Source organism: Elephantulus edwardii, unplaced genomic scaffold (genome assembly GCF_000299155.1).
Source record: "Elephantulus edwardii isolate Elephantulus edwardi_28Jun2011 unplaced genomic scaffold, EleEdw1.0 scaffold00075, whole genome shotgun sequence".
NCBI lineage: Eukaryota > Metazoa > Chordata > Mammalia > Macroscelidea > Macroscelididae > Elephantulus > Elephantulus edwardii.
This window is the reverse complement of record NW_006399825.1, coordinates 6,889,228-6,910,893: the sequence shown is the minus strand read 5'-3', so window position 1 is coordinate 6,910,893 and position 21,666 is coordinate 6,889,228. Positions and strand designations below refer to the sequence as shown.

At 37.1% G+C, this 21,666-nt stretch overlaps 1 protein-coding gene across 1 annotated transcript in view; it reads left to right on the top strand.

Annotated features, from left to right (window-relative positions):
* The window catches only part of LOC102861346, a 119,467-nt gene extending 98,407 nt beyond the window's left edge, over positions 1-21,060 (top strand). Inside the window, exons 16-18 of the mRNA XM_006889147.1 lie at positions 9,433-9,507; positions 11,258-14,560; positions 20,791-21,060. Of these exons, the coding sequence (XP_006889209.1) occupies positions 9,433-9,507; positions 11,258-14,560; positions 20,791-21,060 (3,648 nt within the window). The remainder of the gene's footprint in view (positions 1-9,432; positions 9,508-11,257; positions 14,561-20,790) is intronic.
* The last annotated feature ends 606 nt before the right edge of the window (positions 21,061-21,666 follow it).

Genomic DNA, 21,666 nt, shown 5'->3' with positions numbered 1-21,666 from the left:
GGCACATAACAACAACAAAACATGGAACCCTGAGTCTCTACAAAGATCTGGTGATGCAGTGGGCAAGTGTTTGGTTGCTAATGGAAAGATCACTGGTTCAGATCAGCTTAGTGAATCCAGGGGAGTAAAATGTGACTGTTTCTGTAAAGAGTACGGCCTTGAAAACCTCATGAGCACAGTTCTTCTCAGTCCTTTAGAGTCACTCTGAGTTGGAAATCACCTGGAACAATGCCTAACATTTAGGTCCTCAATTAAAAAGAAATTAATTTTTGAATGGGTGCAAAGATGGAAAAAAAATACAGCCTTCACTTCAAAGACATTGTCGTCAGAGGAAAAGACTTCCTTTAAGTAAACCTTTACATTACAGTAATGTAGTTTTTCTAAAGGAGATTTACTTAGAAAGTGGGTATATGGCTTTTGTTCAGCATTGAGTCTGATATAGTGTGATAAACTGAACTATGTGAAGAAGAACAGTTTCAAAATTAGAGTATGTCTCACCAGCAACCTGCATCGTGTAGAAGGCACAATTTGAAAATGAAAACTTGAAGTACTTACCAACGAAGCTCAAAGATTATGGTTACTAAAATAGATTGCACCTCAAAATGAGTAGCATCATAATAAATGGAGAGAAGATCAAAGTCATCAAGGATTTAATTTTCTGAATTCAGAATCAACAGTCATGGAAGCAGCAATTAAGAAATCAAATGAACAACTCATTGAACAAATCTACTGCCAAGAAACTTTTCAAAGTGCTGAAGCGCATGGCTGTCACTTTGATAGCTAAGACATGCATGACCCAAGCCATGAATTTTTAATTGCCTCATATGCATGTTAAATATGGAGAATGATTAAGAGAGATTAGAGACTTGATATTTGAATTGTGTTTCTGGGTGATGACTGTTGAATATATCCTGGGCGGTCTAGGAAGCAGTGTAGGCAGAATGCCCTTGAGAAATGAGGATGGCGAGGCTTGATTTCATATAGTTGGGGCACATTACCAGGAGGGGCGAGGGTGCTCGTCCTGGAGAAAGTCACCTTGCTTGGGGAAGGAGATGAGCAGTGAAAAAGAAACACCCTCAGGGAGATGCCTTACCACAACACTGAGCTCAAACCCAGCAGTGGTTGTGAGCAGACACAGGATTGGGTGGCATTTAAGTCTGTTGTACGTTAGGTTGCTAAGCGTTGGAGTTTACTTGAGGGCACCTAACAACAACAGTGTGTAACTACAGGAGCCTGAGTAGTCCAAGCAGTCAGTGATTGGCTGCTAACCTAAAGAAGTGTAGTTACTACACACTTTGTGGCTCTGGGTGGGGGAAGACCTGATAAGCATCCTGTGAAGATTACAGCCAAGGAAGTCCTATGGAGCTGTCTTCCTTTGTGACAGTAGAGGTCACTTTGAATCAGAATTGATGCTGTACCACCAGCGAGAGAGCTGTAAGAAGCCAAAATAGGTAATGAAGAGACAGACACGTATGATGTGAGTGATGAGATAGAAATGTGTATCCATAGAAGAAAGTAGACATCCTAGAAATAGACCCATAAAATACCAATATTTTTTTGTTTGTTTAAACAGTGGTGTAAAAGAATTTCAATGTAGGAAGATCACCTTTTCAACAAGTGATGCTGAAGCAACTGAAAATCAGTGGAGGAGGAAGAGCAAAACAGCAAACCAGTTTTGATCCAAGTTTCACAGCCAATTTTTTTTTATTAAGAACCCTAAATACTTATAAATACTTATAAATACTTATGGAGAATTTAGAATTTTACTGCCATTTATGGAAGAAAGTTTGGCAATTTCTTGTCAAACTTTTTACAAATGCCACATGTAATATTTTCTTTTTAGTTTATATTGGTTTGCTCACAAAGTTTGTATACATTATGTTTCGCACTATTCACATGTAACTTTCGTGTGACTCAACAATTGCACTCTTCACAGAGGACACAAATTATGTTCATGCAAAAATCTGTGCATAGCACAAATGTGCATAGCAGTCGTCGTCATAACAATCCAGTTGCCTTGCAGTTGGTGACTGTCATACGTGGAATACTTCTCAGCAGTAAAAAGTCAGAAACTATCAGTACACACAACCACTGGAGGACACTCCAAAGAATCATACCAAGTGAGACAATCCAATCTCAAAATGCCATGAACAATATTATTCCAGTTATATAAAATTTTTATAGTAACAATGAATGCTTAAAATAGGGAATAGATTAGAGGTTACCACAGGTCCAGGATAGGGTGGAAGTAGGAAGAATAAGATGTGATTATAAAAGGACATTGTCCAGAAATGAATAAAGGCAATTAATAAGAATAATTTAAAAAAGAATTGATGCTTTTTTAGCTGTACTGTTTGAGAAGAGTGATGACTATCCCATGGATTTTTAAAAGAATCAACATTTATTTCTTGGAGCAAGTGCAGCCAGGGTGCCTCCTTGAAGGCAGAGATGACAACACTTCGTCTCACATACATTGGGTATGTTGTTAGGAGAGGTTATTCCTTGGAAAGAGATATTACACTTGGAAAGGTGGAGAGTCAGCAAAAGAGGAAGGCCCTCAGCCAGATAGACTGACACACTGACTGTAGCATTGTGCTCAAGTATGTCAGATATCATGAGGATGGCAAAGGACACAGTTCAAATCTATTGTAATAGATAGTCACCTCAACAGCCCACAACAATAAAAGGACAACAGTCGGGACCCTTTTTGTCTATTGAAATGTACTGTATCTTGGCTGGTATCCACGTCAGTATTCCGACTTCATATGATAATTTTGCAAGATGTTGCATTTGAAAAGTACTGGGAAAGGGTATACGAATCTGTCTATATTATTTCTTATAACTATATGTAAATCTCAGAAGCCTAGTGGCAAGAAGCTTCACTGCAGTCTCGAAGGCACATGGTTCAAATCCACCAGCCGCTCCAAGGGAGAAGGATGGACAGTCTCTTCCCATGTGATTAGCTCTCACTGAAAACTTACTGGAGGGTCACCTATGAGTCAATTCAAACTGGGCTATACACAACAACGAGAATAAGTAAATCTACAATTACACCTATTCCTCACTTATCAACTATTTCATTATCTGTCATTTTGCCTTTATGACAATAGTAAAAAAAAATATTGTCTGACTGTTTTGTGGTCTAATTACGTATGTTTGGCATAATGAATGCCAAAGTGTTTGGGAAGAGTAATACTGGCTGTGATGGTAAAGATTATGTGTTGATTTGGTTGGGCCATGATTCTCAGTGGCTTGGTAGTTATGTAATGATGAAATTTGGCAATTATGTAATAATATGTTGTTGTTGTTGTGTACCATCGAGTCAGAACCAACTCGTACACTGTTTGCAGACACAGTTAACTGCACAGGAGGAGAGTGCACATTCTTCTCCCATGAGATGATCATCCTCCATCTTCATTTAACTCTAGATTTTCACAGAAATTGATCTAATCTTTGAAACCTAACCATATCCATCTTAAGTGAGGAATAAGTATATTTCAATATAAAGATAAAACTTACTTTAAATATTTTTCTTCAGAGTGCCAGTCAGCCTCAAGAGAGAAAACAAAATTAAACTGAAAGAGATAAATTCAGTTGGTAATCCATAAAACATGATCATATATAGGAGCTCTGGTGGTCTAATAGCAAGAAGCTGCACTGCAATCACAGAGTACGTGGTTTGAATCCACCAGATGCTCTGCTGGAGAAGGAGGGGCAATCTCCTCCTGTACCAGTCAGATCCGATTTGATGGTACGCACACACAAAAATAATAAAAAAATTTTAAAGAACCAACATAATTATATCAGCAGTCTAGGAAGGCAGAAAGGATCTGTAACCTGTGGCAACAGTCTTGTAAACTGAAGGTATTTCTGAGTTCTAGAACAAATACCTAAGAATCCAAGATAATTACTTCACAAACAAGTAGCAAAACCTCCCAGAATTCTATGAGAAAAGAAACTTTGAAGGTGTTTAAAGTTAAACAGGTATTCCATGAACCAAAATAAGACAGTGTGTTCAAAAAAATGTAGTGTGTTGAGATGAACTTCTGGAACGCCTGTCTGAACTGGGAAGCTTTAATGGCTTCTCTACCAGCTCGGAGCTGATTCAGGTACTAGTCCTTTGATTGTTCCTTTGTAGCTTAGAGTTTCTTTATAAATTGAGATTGTTCATGATAGCATTTAATTAGCTTCTACTTAAACCTTGGCATTGACTGAACATCATTTTTCTAAAGGTGTGGACACAGATATATGGGGAGAAATGGGACATTTAAACTCCATTTAACTTATTATCATGGAAAGCCAGTGTTTGGTGATGGAAGCTATTATGATATAGAAAGGAGGAAGAAAACCATTAGGTTGTTTTAGACAGAAATAGATCTAAGTTCAAATTCAGATTGTGTCATTCCTTTACTCACATAACAACTTTGGGCACTTTCTCTCTGGTTTCAATTGTTTTAATCTGCAAAATACAAATCCTATAACCAATTTCAACACATTTTCAACACAACATAAATAAGCACTTTAGAAATTATCTTCACCCACCTGTGCAGGACACTGTTGTTAAGTTGTGACACATAACAACCTCATGAATGAAGTACTGCCTGGTTCAGCTCAGACTGACACTGGCCGCTGCGTTCAAGCCCAGTGACGTTGAGTCACTGTGTCAGTCCTTCTGATTGAGTATCTTCTTTTTTTATTGATTTTCTCTTTTCCCAAGCATGATGTCTTTTCTCAAGAGTACATAATAGGGTAAATATGAGAATTTAAAATGTTAGGTCAAAATATATGCACATGTTTAATTTTGATATCTACTGTAAGATTGTTACTGCTGTTGTTTTTACTGTCAAGTCAAAAACGACCACAGCTGACTCTTTGTAGGATCACCCTTCAAAATAGATTCACTAATTTATGTGTTCTCAAAATGTAAAGTGACACCCTAGTTATATTCTGTTAATCTGATGAACAAAATTATGTTCCACTGATATTTTGATTTGCCATTTTCCTGGTTGTAACAAGAGTCAACTATTTCCCAGTGTTTACTATCCATTTTTATTTCTGTTGTTTGACTGTAATCTTTGTCAACATTCTTATGTTAGGCTGTGTGCTTTGTTATTTATGTGTGAAAAGATATTCTATATTTTGGGTAAAAATACTTCTGGTATCTGTGCTGTTTGTTATCCATGTCAGCTTTGCCTCCAAGGAGCACTCGGGCCGCGCTTTCTTCCAAGACATAAATGTGAGGTGTCTGTGACCCACAAGGGGATTTAGATAGCTCACTAATAGTGTAAATAAGGTAAATGACTCCTTTTCGGTGGGAACATGCAAATAAGAATTTTACTGTGGAGACTGATCAGTTTGGCTTCTCACCAGGCTTAATATAAGCTTATTTAGAAACAGAAAAGGGAGCTTTAAAAAAAAATAAATAAAATCAGAGAGTGCAGCACATCTGAGATCTGTGCATAAACCAGAGATGGAAAACTGTTACTGAGAAATGGGCAGCAGCAGTGACAGTGAGAGCAACTGAGGTGGTGGAGAACTAGAGATTAGTAGGACACTTAGTTGTGAGCTCCCAGCCCACAGCCTGAGAAAGTTGAGGACTTAATAGCAAAGTGTCTCTAGGCTTGGTGGACGTGTCCATAGAAGTAAAGGTGGGGACCTTTATCCTTAGGCTTACTGCCAGAGTCCCGATTGGTTAAGAGAGCTTTACAACACTTATCTGATCAGGGCATAGGCCAAGGCCACAAGTCTGAAAGTAAGAGAGCAGACAGAGTATGCTAAGAGGTTGACCTGATTAAAAAGCTGTACTCGAGTATTCCCAATCTTATTTGCATGGTGGTAGAATGATCAGAAAAATATGTGGAGCATGAAGTTGGGGAGAGTATTTCTGACCTCATAGGAATTAGTTTTGTGCTTTTGATGGGGATTCGTATCCCTTTAGAAGTTAAGGACAGTCAGATACTGCTGTGTTCATGCTCACCACATTGTTTTTTTATATACAGTTTCACACTAGTATTGGAGTTAAGAACATGATAGCTGGGGTCAGGCACACATTAATCTGCAATGACATTCTTGCTTTTTAGCACTTTAATGGTGTCTTGATTTCCGTTAGTTTTGGTATACCTTTCTGAGCCCTCCCTCTTTTTAGTGGTATTGTGCATCAGCACAATCCCTTATTGGATATTGTCTCTCTTCCCCATTCCATACCCATGTTTCTTATCAATTTACTAATTATTACTCCCCTCATTCCTTTCCCATCCCTGCTAATCATCCAATACTGATGCTATCTGTGTGTAAACCTTTTCTTAGCTTTTAAAAATAGTGTCTTTTTGTTATTGACTAAAGTCAGTCACTTAGCATAATGTCCTCTAATTCACACATGTTATTCAGTGTTTCTCAAATTCTTTAGTATTTTTTTAAATTTTATTGTTCTTTATATGTGTATTATCAAATTGTGTCTGACTGGTACAGGAGGAGATTGCCCCTCCTTCTCCAGCAGAGCATCTGGTGGATTTGAAACGCGTACCTCACGTTAGAATTTTTTTAATGTAAATACTTAAGTGTGTAAATGTACTATTATTTCTTTATTCATTTGTCTATTGATGGGCACTTTGGCTGTTTCCATCTTTTTGCTATTGTAAATGATGCTGCAATGAACATCAAGATGCATATATCTGTTTGTGCCACAGGGCATATTTCTTTGTGGTATATACCTGATAGTAAGTTTTTCCATAGTGCTCTGCAAAGTTGTTGCACCATTTTACATCCACACTCTAGCATTGGATGTAAATTCCAGTATCTCCACACCCTCGCCAGCTTTTATTGCTTATTTTATTTTATGACTTACTGAACTTTGTAGTTAATTGACCAGAGGAGATGATGGCTCATTGTTGCTTTCTATTCCTCTCTTTAATGATCTTGAGCATTTCTTGATATGTGTTCACCATCTGAATGTCTCTTTTTTGGTGAAGTATCTTTTCATTCTCTCTGCCCATTTTGTAATTCAGATATTTGTCCTTGCTGAAATATTGGGTTTTCTATGAATTGTAGGAATCAGTCTCTTGTGTCATTGTCAAATATTTTTTTCTAGTCTGTAGGTTTTCTATTTATGTTTTGGAGAATTCTTCTAACTGATGCATTTAAGTTTTTAATTTTTAGGAGACCCCAATCATCTATTTTATCACCTGATCTAGGAAGCATTAAAAGGAGATGGAAGGAATATACAGAATCACTGTACCAAAAAGAATTGGCTGACACAGAAAAGTTCAAGAAACAAGATTGGACAGTACAGGAAAATAGAAAACTAAAAGTGAGAAGGATATAAAAGAAGATTCTGATTTGTTGTTAGGTGCCAGTGAGTCAACTACAACTCTATAGTGACCCTAATACACTTCCTAAACAACACGCCTCCAGAAACTCTATGAACTTTGATAAATGTTGGTAGTTATAGAAAAGCTTTAGGCCTTTTGTTCATAGGGTCACTGAGTCGTGCTCGACTCACAGGCAATCAGCAACAACAACCTCACCCTATCCTGTGCTGTCCTCACAATCTCTGCCATGCTCAAGTCCATTGTTGCAGTCATTTTGTCAAGCCATTTCTTTGAGGGTCTTCCTCTATTTCCCTGACCCTCTATCCTTCCCACCACAATATTTTCCCAAGGACAATCAATATCCCTGACAATATGTGTAAAATATGTGAGAATCAAAGTAGAAAGACAAAGAGGAAAAAGAAGTAAGGACAGAGAGAGAGAGAGAAATTCTGGCAAGGGGTGGGAGAAAAAACACAACAACCTAACTTGAAAGTAGTAGAGTAGGCAGAAGAAAGGAAAACAACAAACCCTGCAAAAACTAAAAATAAAACAATAAATAAAGTGTCCAAAGTTACAGGAAATAAAATGAGAGAGAAAAGAGCGCGATCTTGGAGGAGGATGGACTAGGCACCTGATGTACACTTGCTACTGCTGTGGTGAGCATAGGCAAAGTGTCTACCCTGACACCAGTTTGCCTGCCAGTCTAGCAGAAATTTGGGGTTAAGAGTCCCAGTTTGGTCCTAGTTTCTGCTCATCTGAGAGGTGGCTGAGGCCAAGAAATGAGCACCATTTCTGGCCTAGAGCGTGTCAAGGAGCAGAGCACCCAGCCTGGGATGGGATTTGTGCAGTCTTCACTCAGGAGCCATGCTATTCTGGCTGGCTAGGGATGTTGACTCTGCCAGTCTGCGTTCAGGCAGGATACCCAGGCAGAGATGACTAGCATCTCATCAGTCACTACCAGTCTCAAATGCCCAAGGTTGGTGCACTCTGTCAAGGGAGGGGTGTTCTGCTCCAGATGTGACTATGGTGTGTGCCAAGGGAGATACCTGCAAGGATGCCTAGGTGATGCCTCACCAATTCAGTTTCTGGCTGCAGGCCAGACATGAGTATGTCTGAGTTTAGAGTCATATACAAGCTCTACTAAATGGCATGGGTCTGACTGCAGGTGGCGCTGGATGCAGGGGAACACTGCCAGGCACTTGCAAGGTTGTAGCGGTAGAGAAAGTCGTGTTCTTACACTCCTTGAAGGTACATGTGACAATAGGGGAGAGCTTTCCGCTCTTGTTTCCAGCCAGCTGCTGTGCTGACTGCTGCTACAAGCCTGAGGTCTCTTGCCAATCCATCTACTGTTCTAAATGGCTATGCCTCATGGTTTACAAGACTGCCCTCTGTCCGCCTATTTATTCAATGTTTCCATTCCATTTCTTCCTTCAGTCAGTTTTGGAACTACTTCTTTATCTTTTCCTTTCAACTTGGAATTCCAGAATTCCAGAATTATTATCTATGTGCTGTCTTTGTTTTCTGGCATTGTGGTTGAAGAAGATCTGGGCTCCTCTCCACCTAGTCTTCTCCCTTACTCAGAAGTCACTGTGCATTATGTCTTTATTTTTCAAATAAATAGAATGAGTATTACAATATCACGAAGATCATGCATAGCTAAGATTATGCATGAGGGACCTTGGTCGGTGGTGGAATGCTTGTCTTTTATGCAAAGAGTTTGATTTCTGGCCAACAAACCTCAAGTTCAGATATTATTTGTCTGTCAATGGAGGCTTGCATGCTGTTATGATGTTGAGCAGGCTTCAGTAGAGTTTCTAGACTTGGCAAAGCTTGGCAATCTACTTTAGAGGCTCAGTTTGTGAAAGCCCTGTGGATCAGTCTAATTCCATTGTACATAGGGTCCCCATGAGTTAGAGCTGCCTCAAAGGCAGCCAACAACAAGTGTGATGTACATACAGATTTCTTTGCTAATTGACAGAATAGTCATTTTTATGAACAATGTATTTATGCTTTCAGTTTTTTATTACATTCTATTTATATTAGTAGCTGAAAGAGTAAAATAATCTTGTATAATATTCTTGAATTATGAGACATCTAAAGGTAAAATTATTATTTTTTTAATTAGGTGTCTTTTCCATCAAAAAACTACTTATCACGATCTTCTAGACCAAAAAGTATAGATACGAATATACCATATAAGGTGAGTCTTGAGTTACTGTTTCCCAGCATTAATTATACTTTGCTGCATTTCTCTCAATACTTTCTTTGTATAATTAAATTATTCTAAAATACAGTTCAGAAATTCTGGTTGCTAGCACACTCAGCAGCTAACCAGAAAACCGAAGTCCCAAACCACCAAGAGGTGACTTGGAAAAAGTCCTAGTGACCTACTTCTTGGAGAAAAAAAAGAAAATCAGTCATTGAAAACCCTAAGAAGACTAGTCCTAATCTGAGACTCAAAGAATCACCATGGGTCAAAACCAACCTGACAGGACTTCCTTTTTACAGCATGGGCAGTAGAAATACTTTCAAAAATACATACATACAAACATACATACATACATACATACTTATAAATACTTTAAAAAATACATACGACTTGTGACCCCCTGGATTGTCTATCTGTAGCGAGAATCCTGGGAATCTGTATTTCTCAGAAACCCGAGGTGATACTTGGGCTGTCTCCTTGGTATCAATTAGCAAAATGAGCTTTATCCATTAAAATGAACTTTCACTACTAAACTACTACTAAAATGAAATATACAAACAAAAGTATTACGTAAATTATTCAACATTTTAATTTTTTTTCTTTTCAGTTTGACAGTGTAGTTGTTTTTGTGTGCCATGGGGTCAGAACTTAACCTATAGCTGACCTTCCAATGGCTTTTCAGAGGCAGTAAATTGTACAGAAGGAGAGTGCCCATTCTTCTCCTGCAGATTAGCTGGTGGTTTCAAAGTGTGTGCCTTTGAGATTGCAGCTCAGCCAACAGAATAACCTTCAATGATAGTCTAGAATCCCATAGCTAAAACAGCCTATGGATATTAGACTAAATTTTTCTTGTATTATCTCTCTTATCCACTCTTTCAATAATGAGTCATTAAAGAGCAAGATAAGTATAAGACACATTAAATACCAAATGGAGTGCATCATTGTTGCAACTTCAAGACTTAAAGGGTCTTTATAGAAGATATACGTCGGGGGGAGCTCTGGTGGCCTAGTGGCAAGGAGCTGCAACTACAATCCCAGAGGCGTACGGTTCGAATCTGATTTGACGGTACACTCACATAAAAATAATAATAAAAATACCCCACATAAATAAATATAAAAATATAAATAAAAAAAAGAAGATAAACGTCATATGTTTAATAAAACATCTATTGCTTGCTTTACATTTTTTGCACATTGTTACTAAAGTGGTAAATATTTATATGGACAGGACTTAGACCTGAAATTAGCCACTATCTAAGCCAATGCAGCTAATATTGGAAATTGAAAAGTTAAAATGCACATGTTGTTGTTGTTGTTGATTGCCATCAAGTCAAGCACAACTCATAGTGACCTATAAACAGAAGGCTTGTAGCCTTTCTAAAGTTCATAGAGTCTCCAGAAGCATGTTGTTTAGGAAGTGGATGCCACTCCTGCTTCCAAAATGCACATACACACAAAATTAATTACGAATGGCTTTAAGAAATATTCCAGGTATCACAAAAGTAGAAAATAATGCTATTAATATTAAAAGTTAGAGGAAATTTTGCATTAGAATTTTTCGTTTTATTCTGTTTTCATTGTATTTTAAGAGAATTAGAATTGGCTGTCTCTACCTTATAGATCGTAAAATGTTGACCACATATACTGACAGACTGCTCTAAGAAAACAAACTTAAAAGTTTATTACAAACACAAACTAAATGCTACAAAATTTCTTATCTTTTCTTGTTTTAATATTGCAGTTCCAGACATTCAACATAAAGGACAGTTTCGAATCTTTTTTAAGGAATGTAAACAACAAAAGCCCCGACAGTAAGAGGAAAAGACAAGATATGCTGGAATGTCAGAGTACATTAAGTGCAGAGGTTGTTGAACACGAAGATCAAGATCCTCCATACCCAATACAACCAAAGAGTGAAGAACCTACTGATAAAATCCAGACGCCTGAGCTTAAAGCCACAGCAGAGCCCTTAACCACTGAGTCGAAAGAAAACCTACCAAATAAATCTCTACTGAATGTTCCACTCGAATCACCAGTGACTACAAGTACAGAGGCACGCTCTCTCTCCAAGTTGTTAAAGCGTCCCTCCTTTATAGAAAATTTAAGACAAGCCAGGACGTTTCAACCAATTTTAACTCAAACCCTGCAAGAATTTTTAGATAAATTCTTTTCTAACCCAGATGTGCTTATGGACATTGAACCAAGGATGAAAAGCTGTCAGTCTCCAGTTCAGAGTGTTTCTGATGAAGCAGCGAGTAGTTTGGAAGAGGAAGCACTGGAAAAACCCCAAGGCTTGAAAAGCTGGCGTTCAAAAAGAGATGTGTTGTTGTCAGCGTCTGCTTTCAATCAAGTAATTAAAGACAGGCCTCCAGATTCACTTTCTGAAGGAAGATCAGGAACATCTACACAGATAGACAAGGAACATACCTCTGCAAGAGACTTAGTGGCCAGTGTGCGTAGCTCTTACATAAAGCAAATATTCACCGCAGCCATCTTCTCAGAGTTGCTGAAAGGAAGCAGCACAGAGGAGGATGTTCAGGGTCAGTTACTCACTGAAAGGGAGAGAAGTCTGTCCTCACATAACAGGGTTCACTATGAAAAAAAAGATGACAAGAAAGCAGTAGTGTCACCATCTGAACTTACTATAAAACAGATCATGGAAGCATTTCCGGTCGAATCACTTTTAGAATCTGGGTTGATCAAAGTGACCGAAGTGGGTGCAGAAGATGGAGAGCATTCTTTGAAGGATGCAGAGAAAGGCTCTCCTGAAGAAAAGCCACACTACCCCACAGAGGAGTTTTCCAAAGTAAAAATCAGAATCTATCCTCCTTCAGAGCATAGTCTCCCCACCACCCTGCAAGGAGCCACTGGTGTTCTTAATACAGATGGATTTCTAGAGGAAAGCCAAAATACTCTGCCACAAGACTCAAAATATTATTCAGTGCCAAATAGAAAAACAGATTTTCCCAGTGATGGTCAAAGTCTTCATAAAGACGAAAGCAATCTTTATGCTACTTTGGAAAATATAACCGACTCAGTGGGTAAGCTCAATGAAGCAGATGTAATAATATTAAAATCCTTTTTAAAACACATCTTTGAAGTTTTCTTTCAGTACCATCAGCCTGAAAGAAGAAAAAAACCAGAAGGAGAATTACAGAGATTAATTCAATATTCTTTTACAAATGATACAGAAGACCTGGAAGGGATCAGAGAGGATTTTGACAAAGCAGAGAAATTAGGCACAAAGCCCATTTTGAACCCAAAGCTGCGTTTATTTCTTGAAGAACTCTCAGAGTCAGAAATAAAAAATTTAAAATCTGAATTAAGTAAACATGTCCAGCATTACCTTGTAGAGAGACTTTCAGAATCAGGTTACATCACCAAGGAGGACTTACCAAAAATCTATCAAACTCTGTATTTCATGAATGAGAAATCAGAACCAAGAGGGCAGAGCATTTTTCAGGAGAAGTATTCAGACACTGTGAAAGAAGTTATGTCTTTTGTAAATAATTTTCATAATAATTTCATAGATAAACATTTAGAAATAAAGTTAAGGTCTTTTTTAACAGAAATCCTCAAAAACTATTTCCTAGAAAATCTTTCAGAAAGCAAGTTGTTTAGAGAGACAGAAACTGGGAGTATATCCTCAAACACATCTTCTCTAAGAACTAAAAGTTTCCCAGTATCTTTACATGACTCTGGGCAAGATATTTCAAGAGGACATTTTGATAGAAGTCTTGAAAATAACATGGAATACCCTTTGAATAAATATCTGCAGGACTCTTTTTACATTTCATCAGACCCTTTCAGTAAATATCTGCAAGATTATTTTTTCATTTCATCAGAAAATGAACTATCACGTCTAAAAGATGAATTAAGCAAATATTTCCAAAGACTTTTCTTAGAAAAACTTTCAAAATCTGGACTAATCACGAAGAGACAATTTGAGTTAATCAAACAGTATCTGGTAGATCATTCCAGTTCTAAGCCATTTGAATATATGACTGATTTCTCTTTTAGGGATGAAAATAAGCTTCTAGAGGAGCATTCAGAAAAGCAAAATAAAGATTCAAATATTGCTCAAAAAACTACTTCACAAACAGTCCCTAAAGAGAGACTTCTAGAAACAGAACTGACCAGACATGAAGAAAAAGAATCTTTTTCTTCACAAAATACTAAAGAAGTTAGGGACCAGAAAAGATACTTTTCCAAAGACGAAGCTAAAGCATCCCATTTAAGAAATGTACAGTGTGCTTCCAACTTCCAGGCAAGTTCATTTAATAAGCCATCAGAGAGGCTTACAAATACTATGTTTAAGAATGAACAGAAAGAACATGGTTTCAGACAGTTTGTTCCAGCAGAAAATTCCATTTTTAAAGCAGAGACTCAAGACATATGTTGTTGGGATGCTAAATCAAAACTATTTAAGTCCAATGCTTGCTTTGAAAGGACATTGGAAAGGAAGCCAGCTGAAAAAAAGGAGCATGTTAACATCTATAAAGTGACCATTCAGAAAACACCTGAAGCAAGACCTTTATCATATCCAAGAGTTCCAAACTGCAGAATGCCAGATAACGATGAAGGTCACCCCGAGACACTCACTTATCCCTCATGGCAGAGTCACACTTGCTCTCATTTCAACGCAGAGGATGAGGTGACATCAAAATTAGACCAATACTGTCGGAGAATTAAAGGAAACAATAACAACAACAGAAAACAACATTCCACAGTACTTACAGAACATCGGAAAGACATGAAAATTCCTTATAACAAAAATATTGACATTTTCAGTGAAAATTATGCCAACATCCCTGAATCACAATATTTAAAATGCAATGTTTTAGAAATGGAGAAAAACTCAAACCCCTTCCTATTCTTAGAAGTATTAAAGAGAGAAAGTTTAAAGCCCAAGGTCCCCAAAGAAAAAGATCATGTCAGCAAACAAAAAAAGTCATTTAGCAAGATGTTACCAGTCACATTGCCTTCAACAAAGAAATCTATCCCAAGGACGATGCTTCGCTGGAATGCAAGAACAACTATACATGTAATAATGTTTTCCAAATCTTTTATTTGTATTTGGGAAAGTTCTAGAAATAGCTGGTTTTAGGTTATATCTGTCTGTATGTGAGTGTATAGTTTTTTTTTTAAGTTTTTTCTTTTTCTAATTATTATTAATTTTAATGAACATTTACCGAAACTGGATTTCCATTCATTCAATTGCTGCATTTTTCTCCCTGCCAACCCCCCCACCCAGGTCACTCTTCTCTTTGAAAAATAAAAGAAAAATTCTTTCATTGGTATACAAACCCCCTGCCCCCACCGCCCGAGTCCACTCCACTATACAGCCTTCATTCTGGACTCTTGTCATGACCATGATACCCAATCATATATCACTTTTGAACAGTTCTCTCTCTCATCTGTTTCAATGCAGTATACATAATTTATCCCATCTTTCTCAGTCTCAACCCAACCCTGATGTCAGGGTGTGTAGCTTTAAGGCATACAGACTTGCAAATTTAAAAAGAGATAGAATGAGAGAAATAAAATTCTGAAAATTCCAAGTATCACCTCAACTGATTCAAAAGGCAATCACAGAGCAAGGAGAATGTTAACACACCTGTTACCTTTGTATATGAATCAGATCAAGGGCTCATCCTCTAGTGCATAGAAAAAGTCTGTCTTTTCTTCTGTAAAGACCCTTTGCTTGGTGCAGCCCAGACAGAGTTAGGGCACATGATTCTACCTGTAGAAAACTGGTTCCATTTCCTCCCACACTTACCTCTCTGACAGAGATAGTTGTGCTCTGACACAACCTATAATTACTGTTAGAGGCCACAGAGCTGAGATTTTTTTTTATGTAGATAATTAGATTATTATTACTTTTGTTTCAGTAAATAAATATGAAGCTTCTGCTATGTGCAAGTTATTTTTTAAACAGTAAGGTTATGAAAAATTTACAATCTGTTGGATTCTGAATAGCAAAACTTGAATTTCTCTTTTCACTATTACCCTCTTTGCTAAATCATCTGATATGAGAAATGTGGGAATTAGAATCTGTTTTTAATATAAAATAAGAAGGAAAATTTTTTTACTAGATTTATACAGATCATTCTTAAGCAATGTTAAAATATAGGGTAACTAGGTAATTGCTTCCTTTTAGGATAGACACGAAATAATACATGTAGATAAGCAGGCATGACCTACAATTGAGAAAACTTCTAAGTGCTAAAATTTATATTAAATTGATAACTTGATGTGCATAGTTCTGCCTCTGAATGAAAAAAACCCCATTATTTTAGGGTAGAAGTTTTGAAATTGTTTTCCACAGTAAAGTAAGTTCTTAAAGTGTCACGGTAAATATCAGTATAGCTTTATCTTTGAATTCTGGACATTTCTAGTCCAAAATTAATTTGATATTAAAATATGTATGTATGTCAAGTAGGGATACGTGTGTACGTTTTAAGAAAAAAAAACTTTGATTCATGGATTTTGAAGGAAAAACATTTTCTCAAGTTTTTTAAAACAAACAAATAACATTTATAATAAATTGTATGAAACTGCATAGGGTCCCAAGCATCTCTTTGAAATCATCTGTTTAGCTCTCTTCAGAATTTCTCCTCTTCTTTAAATTCTTAAAGAAGTTTAAGTGCAAATTCCATACTCTCTTTGAACATCCATTTTCGTTCTTTGTTTCCTGTCTTTGTAATGACCTTTTGCTTCCTTCTTGGATGGTGTCCTTGGTGTCATCTTAATAACTTGTCTGATCTTCGTTCATTACTGTTCAATGCATCAAATCTATTCTTTAGATGGTTTTTAAATTCAGTTGGGGAAAAAACAAATCCTCACCACTGGATCTATAGGCAATATCACAATACATAGAGAAAATATTGAAGCATCGGTGACTTCATTTTACTTAGATCCACAATCAACACCCAGGTAGCAGTAGCCAAGAAAGACTTGTTGCCATGGGGACATCTATTCTCAAAGACCTCTCCATACTTCTTCAGAGCAAAGATGTCAGTTTAAAGACTAAGTCTGATCTAAGTCATGGTATTTTGAATTGCTTCTTATGCATCTGAAAGTTGGACAGTGAAGAAGGATGACAGGAGAAGAAACAATGCCTTTGAACCATGGTGTTGGGGGACAGTACTGAATATATCACAGACTTTCAAAAGAACAAACATGTAACTTGAAAGAAATGCAAGCAGAGTGTTAGTAGAGGCAAGAATAGTGAAACAACTTTCTTACTTTGGACATATTTTCAGGAGGAACAAGTCCTTGAGAGAAACATCATGCTGTGAAAAGTAGAGAGTCTGCAAAAGTAACTACCACAATGATGTTGAACAAGACAGAGATCATAAGGAAGGCACAGGATAGGGTAAACTTCAGATCTGTTGTTCATAAGGTCTTTATAGTCGTAGGCAACTTGATGGCAACTAACAACAACTACAAGATCGTATTTTGCTACTCGTGGACTTCTTTTACTATTCGTTAGCTGCAGTTTGAACTCGCACATGAGTAATTGATTAATCTGTTACACAAAGTCAAATAGAAATAACCAAAATATTTTAAAGAAATTTGTAAAGAGCAGGAGTTAGAAAGCCAGAAGGGAAGAAGACATTTAGCATTTCTCAAGTTGAAAGAACTGAAGAACAAATTCAAGCCTCAGGTTGTAATACTGAAAGATTCTATGCACAAAATCTTGAATGATGTAGGAAGCATCAAAAGAAGATGGAAGGAATACCAGAAATAATTGGTCAACACTGAACCATTAAGAGAAGTAGTATAGAATCAAGAACCAGTGGGAATAGAGAAAGTTCAAGTTTCACTGAAGACACTGGCAAAAAAATAATGCCCTAGGAATCGGTAGAATACCAGTTGAGGTGTTTCAACAAACACACAGCCTTATATATCCTCCTAGCGTAAGCCAAGAAATTTCGAACACCAACTCACTGGAAAAGATCCATATTTGTTCTCATTTTAAAAAAAAGTGATCCAACAGAGTGCAGAAATTATTGAACAATGTCATTAATATTATATCCTAAACAATCTTGTTGATTATTTAAAAATTACTGTAATGGTACATTGACAAGGAACTGCCAGAAATTCAAGCTGTATTTAGCAGATGCCATGGCATAAAAGGTAGCATTGTTGATGTCAGATGGATCTTAACTGAAAGCAGAGAATACTAGAAAGTATTTTCTTATGTTTTCTTCATTATGCAAAGGCATTTGTGTGGTTCATAACAAATTATGGATGATATTGAGAGGAATCCAGAACACTTAATTGTGATCATGTGAAACCTCTACATAGATCACTAAACAGTTGTCCTAGAAGAACAAGGGAATACTGTATGATTTAAATTCATGAAATGTATGTATCCTTTCTTTGTGCTTGTTCATTCTGTATGCTGAATAAATCATTCAAGAAGTTGGACCATATGACGAAGAATGTGGCATCAAGATCGGAGGAAGACTCCTCAACAAGCAAAATGACACAACCTTGCTTACTAACCATGAAGAAGACTTGAAGTGCCAACTGCAAAGATTGCAGCCTTCAATAGGGATTACACCTCAATATCAAGAAAGCAAAAACCCTCACCTCGGGACCAACAGACAACATCATGATAGATGAAGATTGAAGTTGTCAACACATTTCATTTACTTGGATTCACAATCAACATCCTTGGTAGGAGCAGTCAATGATGTATTGCCTTTGGAAAATCTGCTGTTAGGACCTCTCCAAAGTGTGAAAAACCAAGCATATCAAGACTAAGATCCAAGCCATGGTATCTTCATTGCTTCCTATTCATTTGAAAGATGAGCAATGAATAAGAAAGTTCAGAGAATTATTGATGCCTTTGAATTTTTTTTGTTGGGGAAGAGTATTACATTTCCCTTTGACTGCTAAAAACCAAATCTGTCTTGGAGGAATGCAACCAGGATGCTTCTTAAAGGCCAGGGTGCTGAAACTTCATTTCACAGACTTTGTATATGTTGTCAGCAGGAGCCAGCCACTGGTAAAAGACGTCATGCTGGGAAACATAAAAGGGCAATGAAAGGAACACTTTCATTGAGATGGACCAACACAGTGTATCAATGAGCCCGAGCATGGCCGAGATTGGAGGATGACACAGGATAAGGCAAGTTTGCATCTGCTGGTCATTGGGTCACTTGTAGTCATAATTGTGCTGACAGCACCTAATAACTCCACCAACATATAGGATCTCAGAAGCACTGAGATTTCAGAATCATTGTTGCTTAATACTGAAAAGAAATACCCTTAAACTAACAGCAATCAAGGGAGTTGTTTGTTGTAGAGCTGTCTTTTTTTCCCTCTGTTAAGCCAGGCAGATCTATTTTTCTCTCTAGTGAAGTTGAAAACAGGAATTGAGTAGTACGAGGGCTGTGTCAAGTGATCAGAAAGGTTTATTAATCTGGTTTTTATAAATCCAGGAAGCTCTCAAGATACCAAAACAAAAGAAATTGAGTTTTAAGAGCACTCAGAAGACAACCTGTGGAATGGGCCTCCATGCCCTTCCATTGGTACTCCAGGATGCAATTGCATATGTATTACTCAACAATATTATCAGAAACATTCTTAAAAACATGATTTACCTAATTACCTCATTACATAAGAGGGAGAATATTTCCTTGCTCTCTCCACAACCAGGCAAAAATGTAGCTAGAACATGCCTTTAGACTCTTCATGCCCCTTCGCCCTTTTTTCTCTATATAACTCTTCTCTTTCTGGCTGCACTAGCTCTCAATCCTGCTCTCCTCTTTCAAGTTCTTAGTTCTATTTTTTCACTCACACTTTCTAAATCAAAGTAGCTCATTCCCTTTGTGTGGCAGTTTCTGCAAGGTGTTGAGGCAACTGCTAAAACTGCTTAGTAAACGACACTAAGAATGACTTAACTCCAACTCCTTTAAACATACTTAAAGATAATGACACTTTTATTATAAAATATAGCCATATTAAAGAAAAAAATTATAATTGGATGTAGGCTCCAATCTCACCACCCCAACACAACCCTCTTTTTTAATGTTATCTCTCTAATATTTCCATACAAGTACAATTTTATTTGTTTTTTCTGATACTGCATACAAAAATGTTTACTATTTTAATGTATACATTTGTTGTTGTTAGGTGCCATTGAGTATAACTCATAGTGACCCTATGAAAAATAAATCTGAACCTTGTCCTATCCTGTCCCATCCTCATCTGACTCTCCACCAAGCATGATAACCCTTTCCCAGGGAATTACCTTGCCTAGAAATAAGCCCAAAATATATGAGATGAAATTTTGTCATCCTTGCTTTCAAGGAGAATTCTGGCTGCACTTTTTCCAGGACAAAACTGTTCATTCTTTTGGCTGTCCATGGGATATTCAATGCTCTTCTCCAAGGCATAAATTCTTCTGTCATCTTTATTTATTGTCCAGCTCTCAACAGCATAAGAAGTGATTGAAAAGAACCACAGCCTGAATCAGGTGTGCCTTAGTCTTCAAACTGGTATCACCATCACTGCTACATTTTTTTTATATTATAGTCCATTAAGAACACTGATCTAGGTTAACAATTTCTTTGCTTTTAAACATTTAAAAGTAACAATTTAAAGCACAATTTTTAAAACTTTCCCACCATTGTTTGAGTTACTAATTATCATAAATGGGATTAGTGAATCAAAATATATTTGTGTACACACTCTCACTTTGGTGGTTTAGTGGTAAGGAATTGTACTGCCAACCCAAACGCATGGACTTTGAATCCACTAGCTGTTCTGTGGGAGATAGATAACCTCCCCTGGTGTTGCCTCTGAAAGGAGAGAGTGCTCTGAGAGAGAATGATGGCCAATCTCCTCCTGTGCAATTTACATGCAACCTCTGAAAACCCACTGAAGGCTCAACTATGAGTTGGTTCTGACTTCATGGTATGTAACAAATTTCACACGTGTGTGTGTGTGTGTGTGTGTGTGTGTGTGTGTGTGTGTGTGTGCATGCAGCAATGGACTTGAATGTGTGAGAGACTGTGAAGACAGTATAGGATAGAAGAGGGTTCAGAGCTGTTCATGTGGTCACTGAGTCATGCTTAACTGCACCTAACAATAACTACAACATGCAGTTTTTAAGGTAATAATGAACGGTACTGACTACAAAACTTTTGATACTTTCATTCTTTAGCTATAGGTATTACAAACTTTAGGCCTTGAAAATATAAGATGTGCTTTTAAAAAACCCAGTTTACCAATCTGATTTTTTATTTTAATATTTAGGATTGTTTGGATAAATTTGAGGATTTGCCTGTGGCCTCACCTAAGCATTTTGAAAAAACAAAGTCAAAGTCAAAGCTTTTAGGGATGAGCCCAGATGACAACCACAATCTGCCAAAACACTTTGCAAGACCCTCTACTGCTCCAGCGGTTAACAGACATCAGAGAGCCCACAGTGCGAAAGGTACAAGTCCTCGCCTGACTTCAGCAGGCTTAATGCATACACGCAGTCCCATCTCAAATAATGAAATGCAGCCAAAAAAACGAAATTAAAAGAGCATACTGAAACACATTTGCTCATTTTTGATATTTTCCAAGTGTTAAACAATTCCTAGTCATATTGTGAAAAGGGCCAACAGTCACTAAGAATATAATCTCTTCTATTAACAAAATGGTTTGAAGATCTGTCCTTTTTGTGTACAATCCAGCTTTATCTTGTTAGAACCATTTTGTTTTGATTAAAAAGAAAAATAAGCACTTTTGGTGTAAATGTGGTTTTATTTATGAGATTATAGGGAATAAAATAAAATCAGAAATATTCAGTTCAGACTTCTTAGTAAAGATTTGTTTCCTAGCTCTTTACTTTTACCAGTATACAACAGTGTCTCAGAATTTCTAAAACCTTGTTATACTTTAAATTACCCTTACTCAGTTTTCAGGTTTTATAGTTATATTTAGCATTTTGTCTGCAGAAGAGGATGGGCAATCTCTTCCCATTTGATTAACTGCCTCTGAAAACCTCCTGGAGGCTCACATATGAATCAGTTCTGACTCAATGGTAAACAATCACCACCACAGGATCCTTTGACCCCAACTCTCCTTGTATTACTAGATCCTCTAACAACCTACAAATCTTTGTACCAGTAAACTTTTCTGATA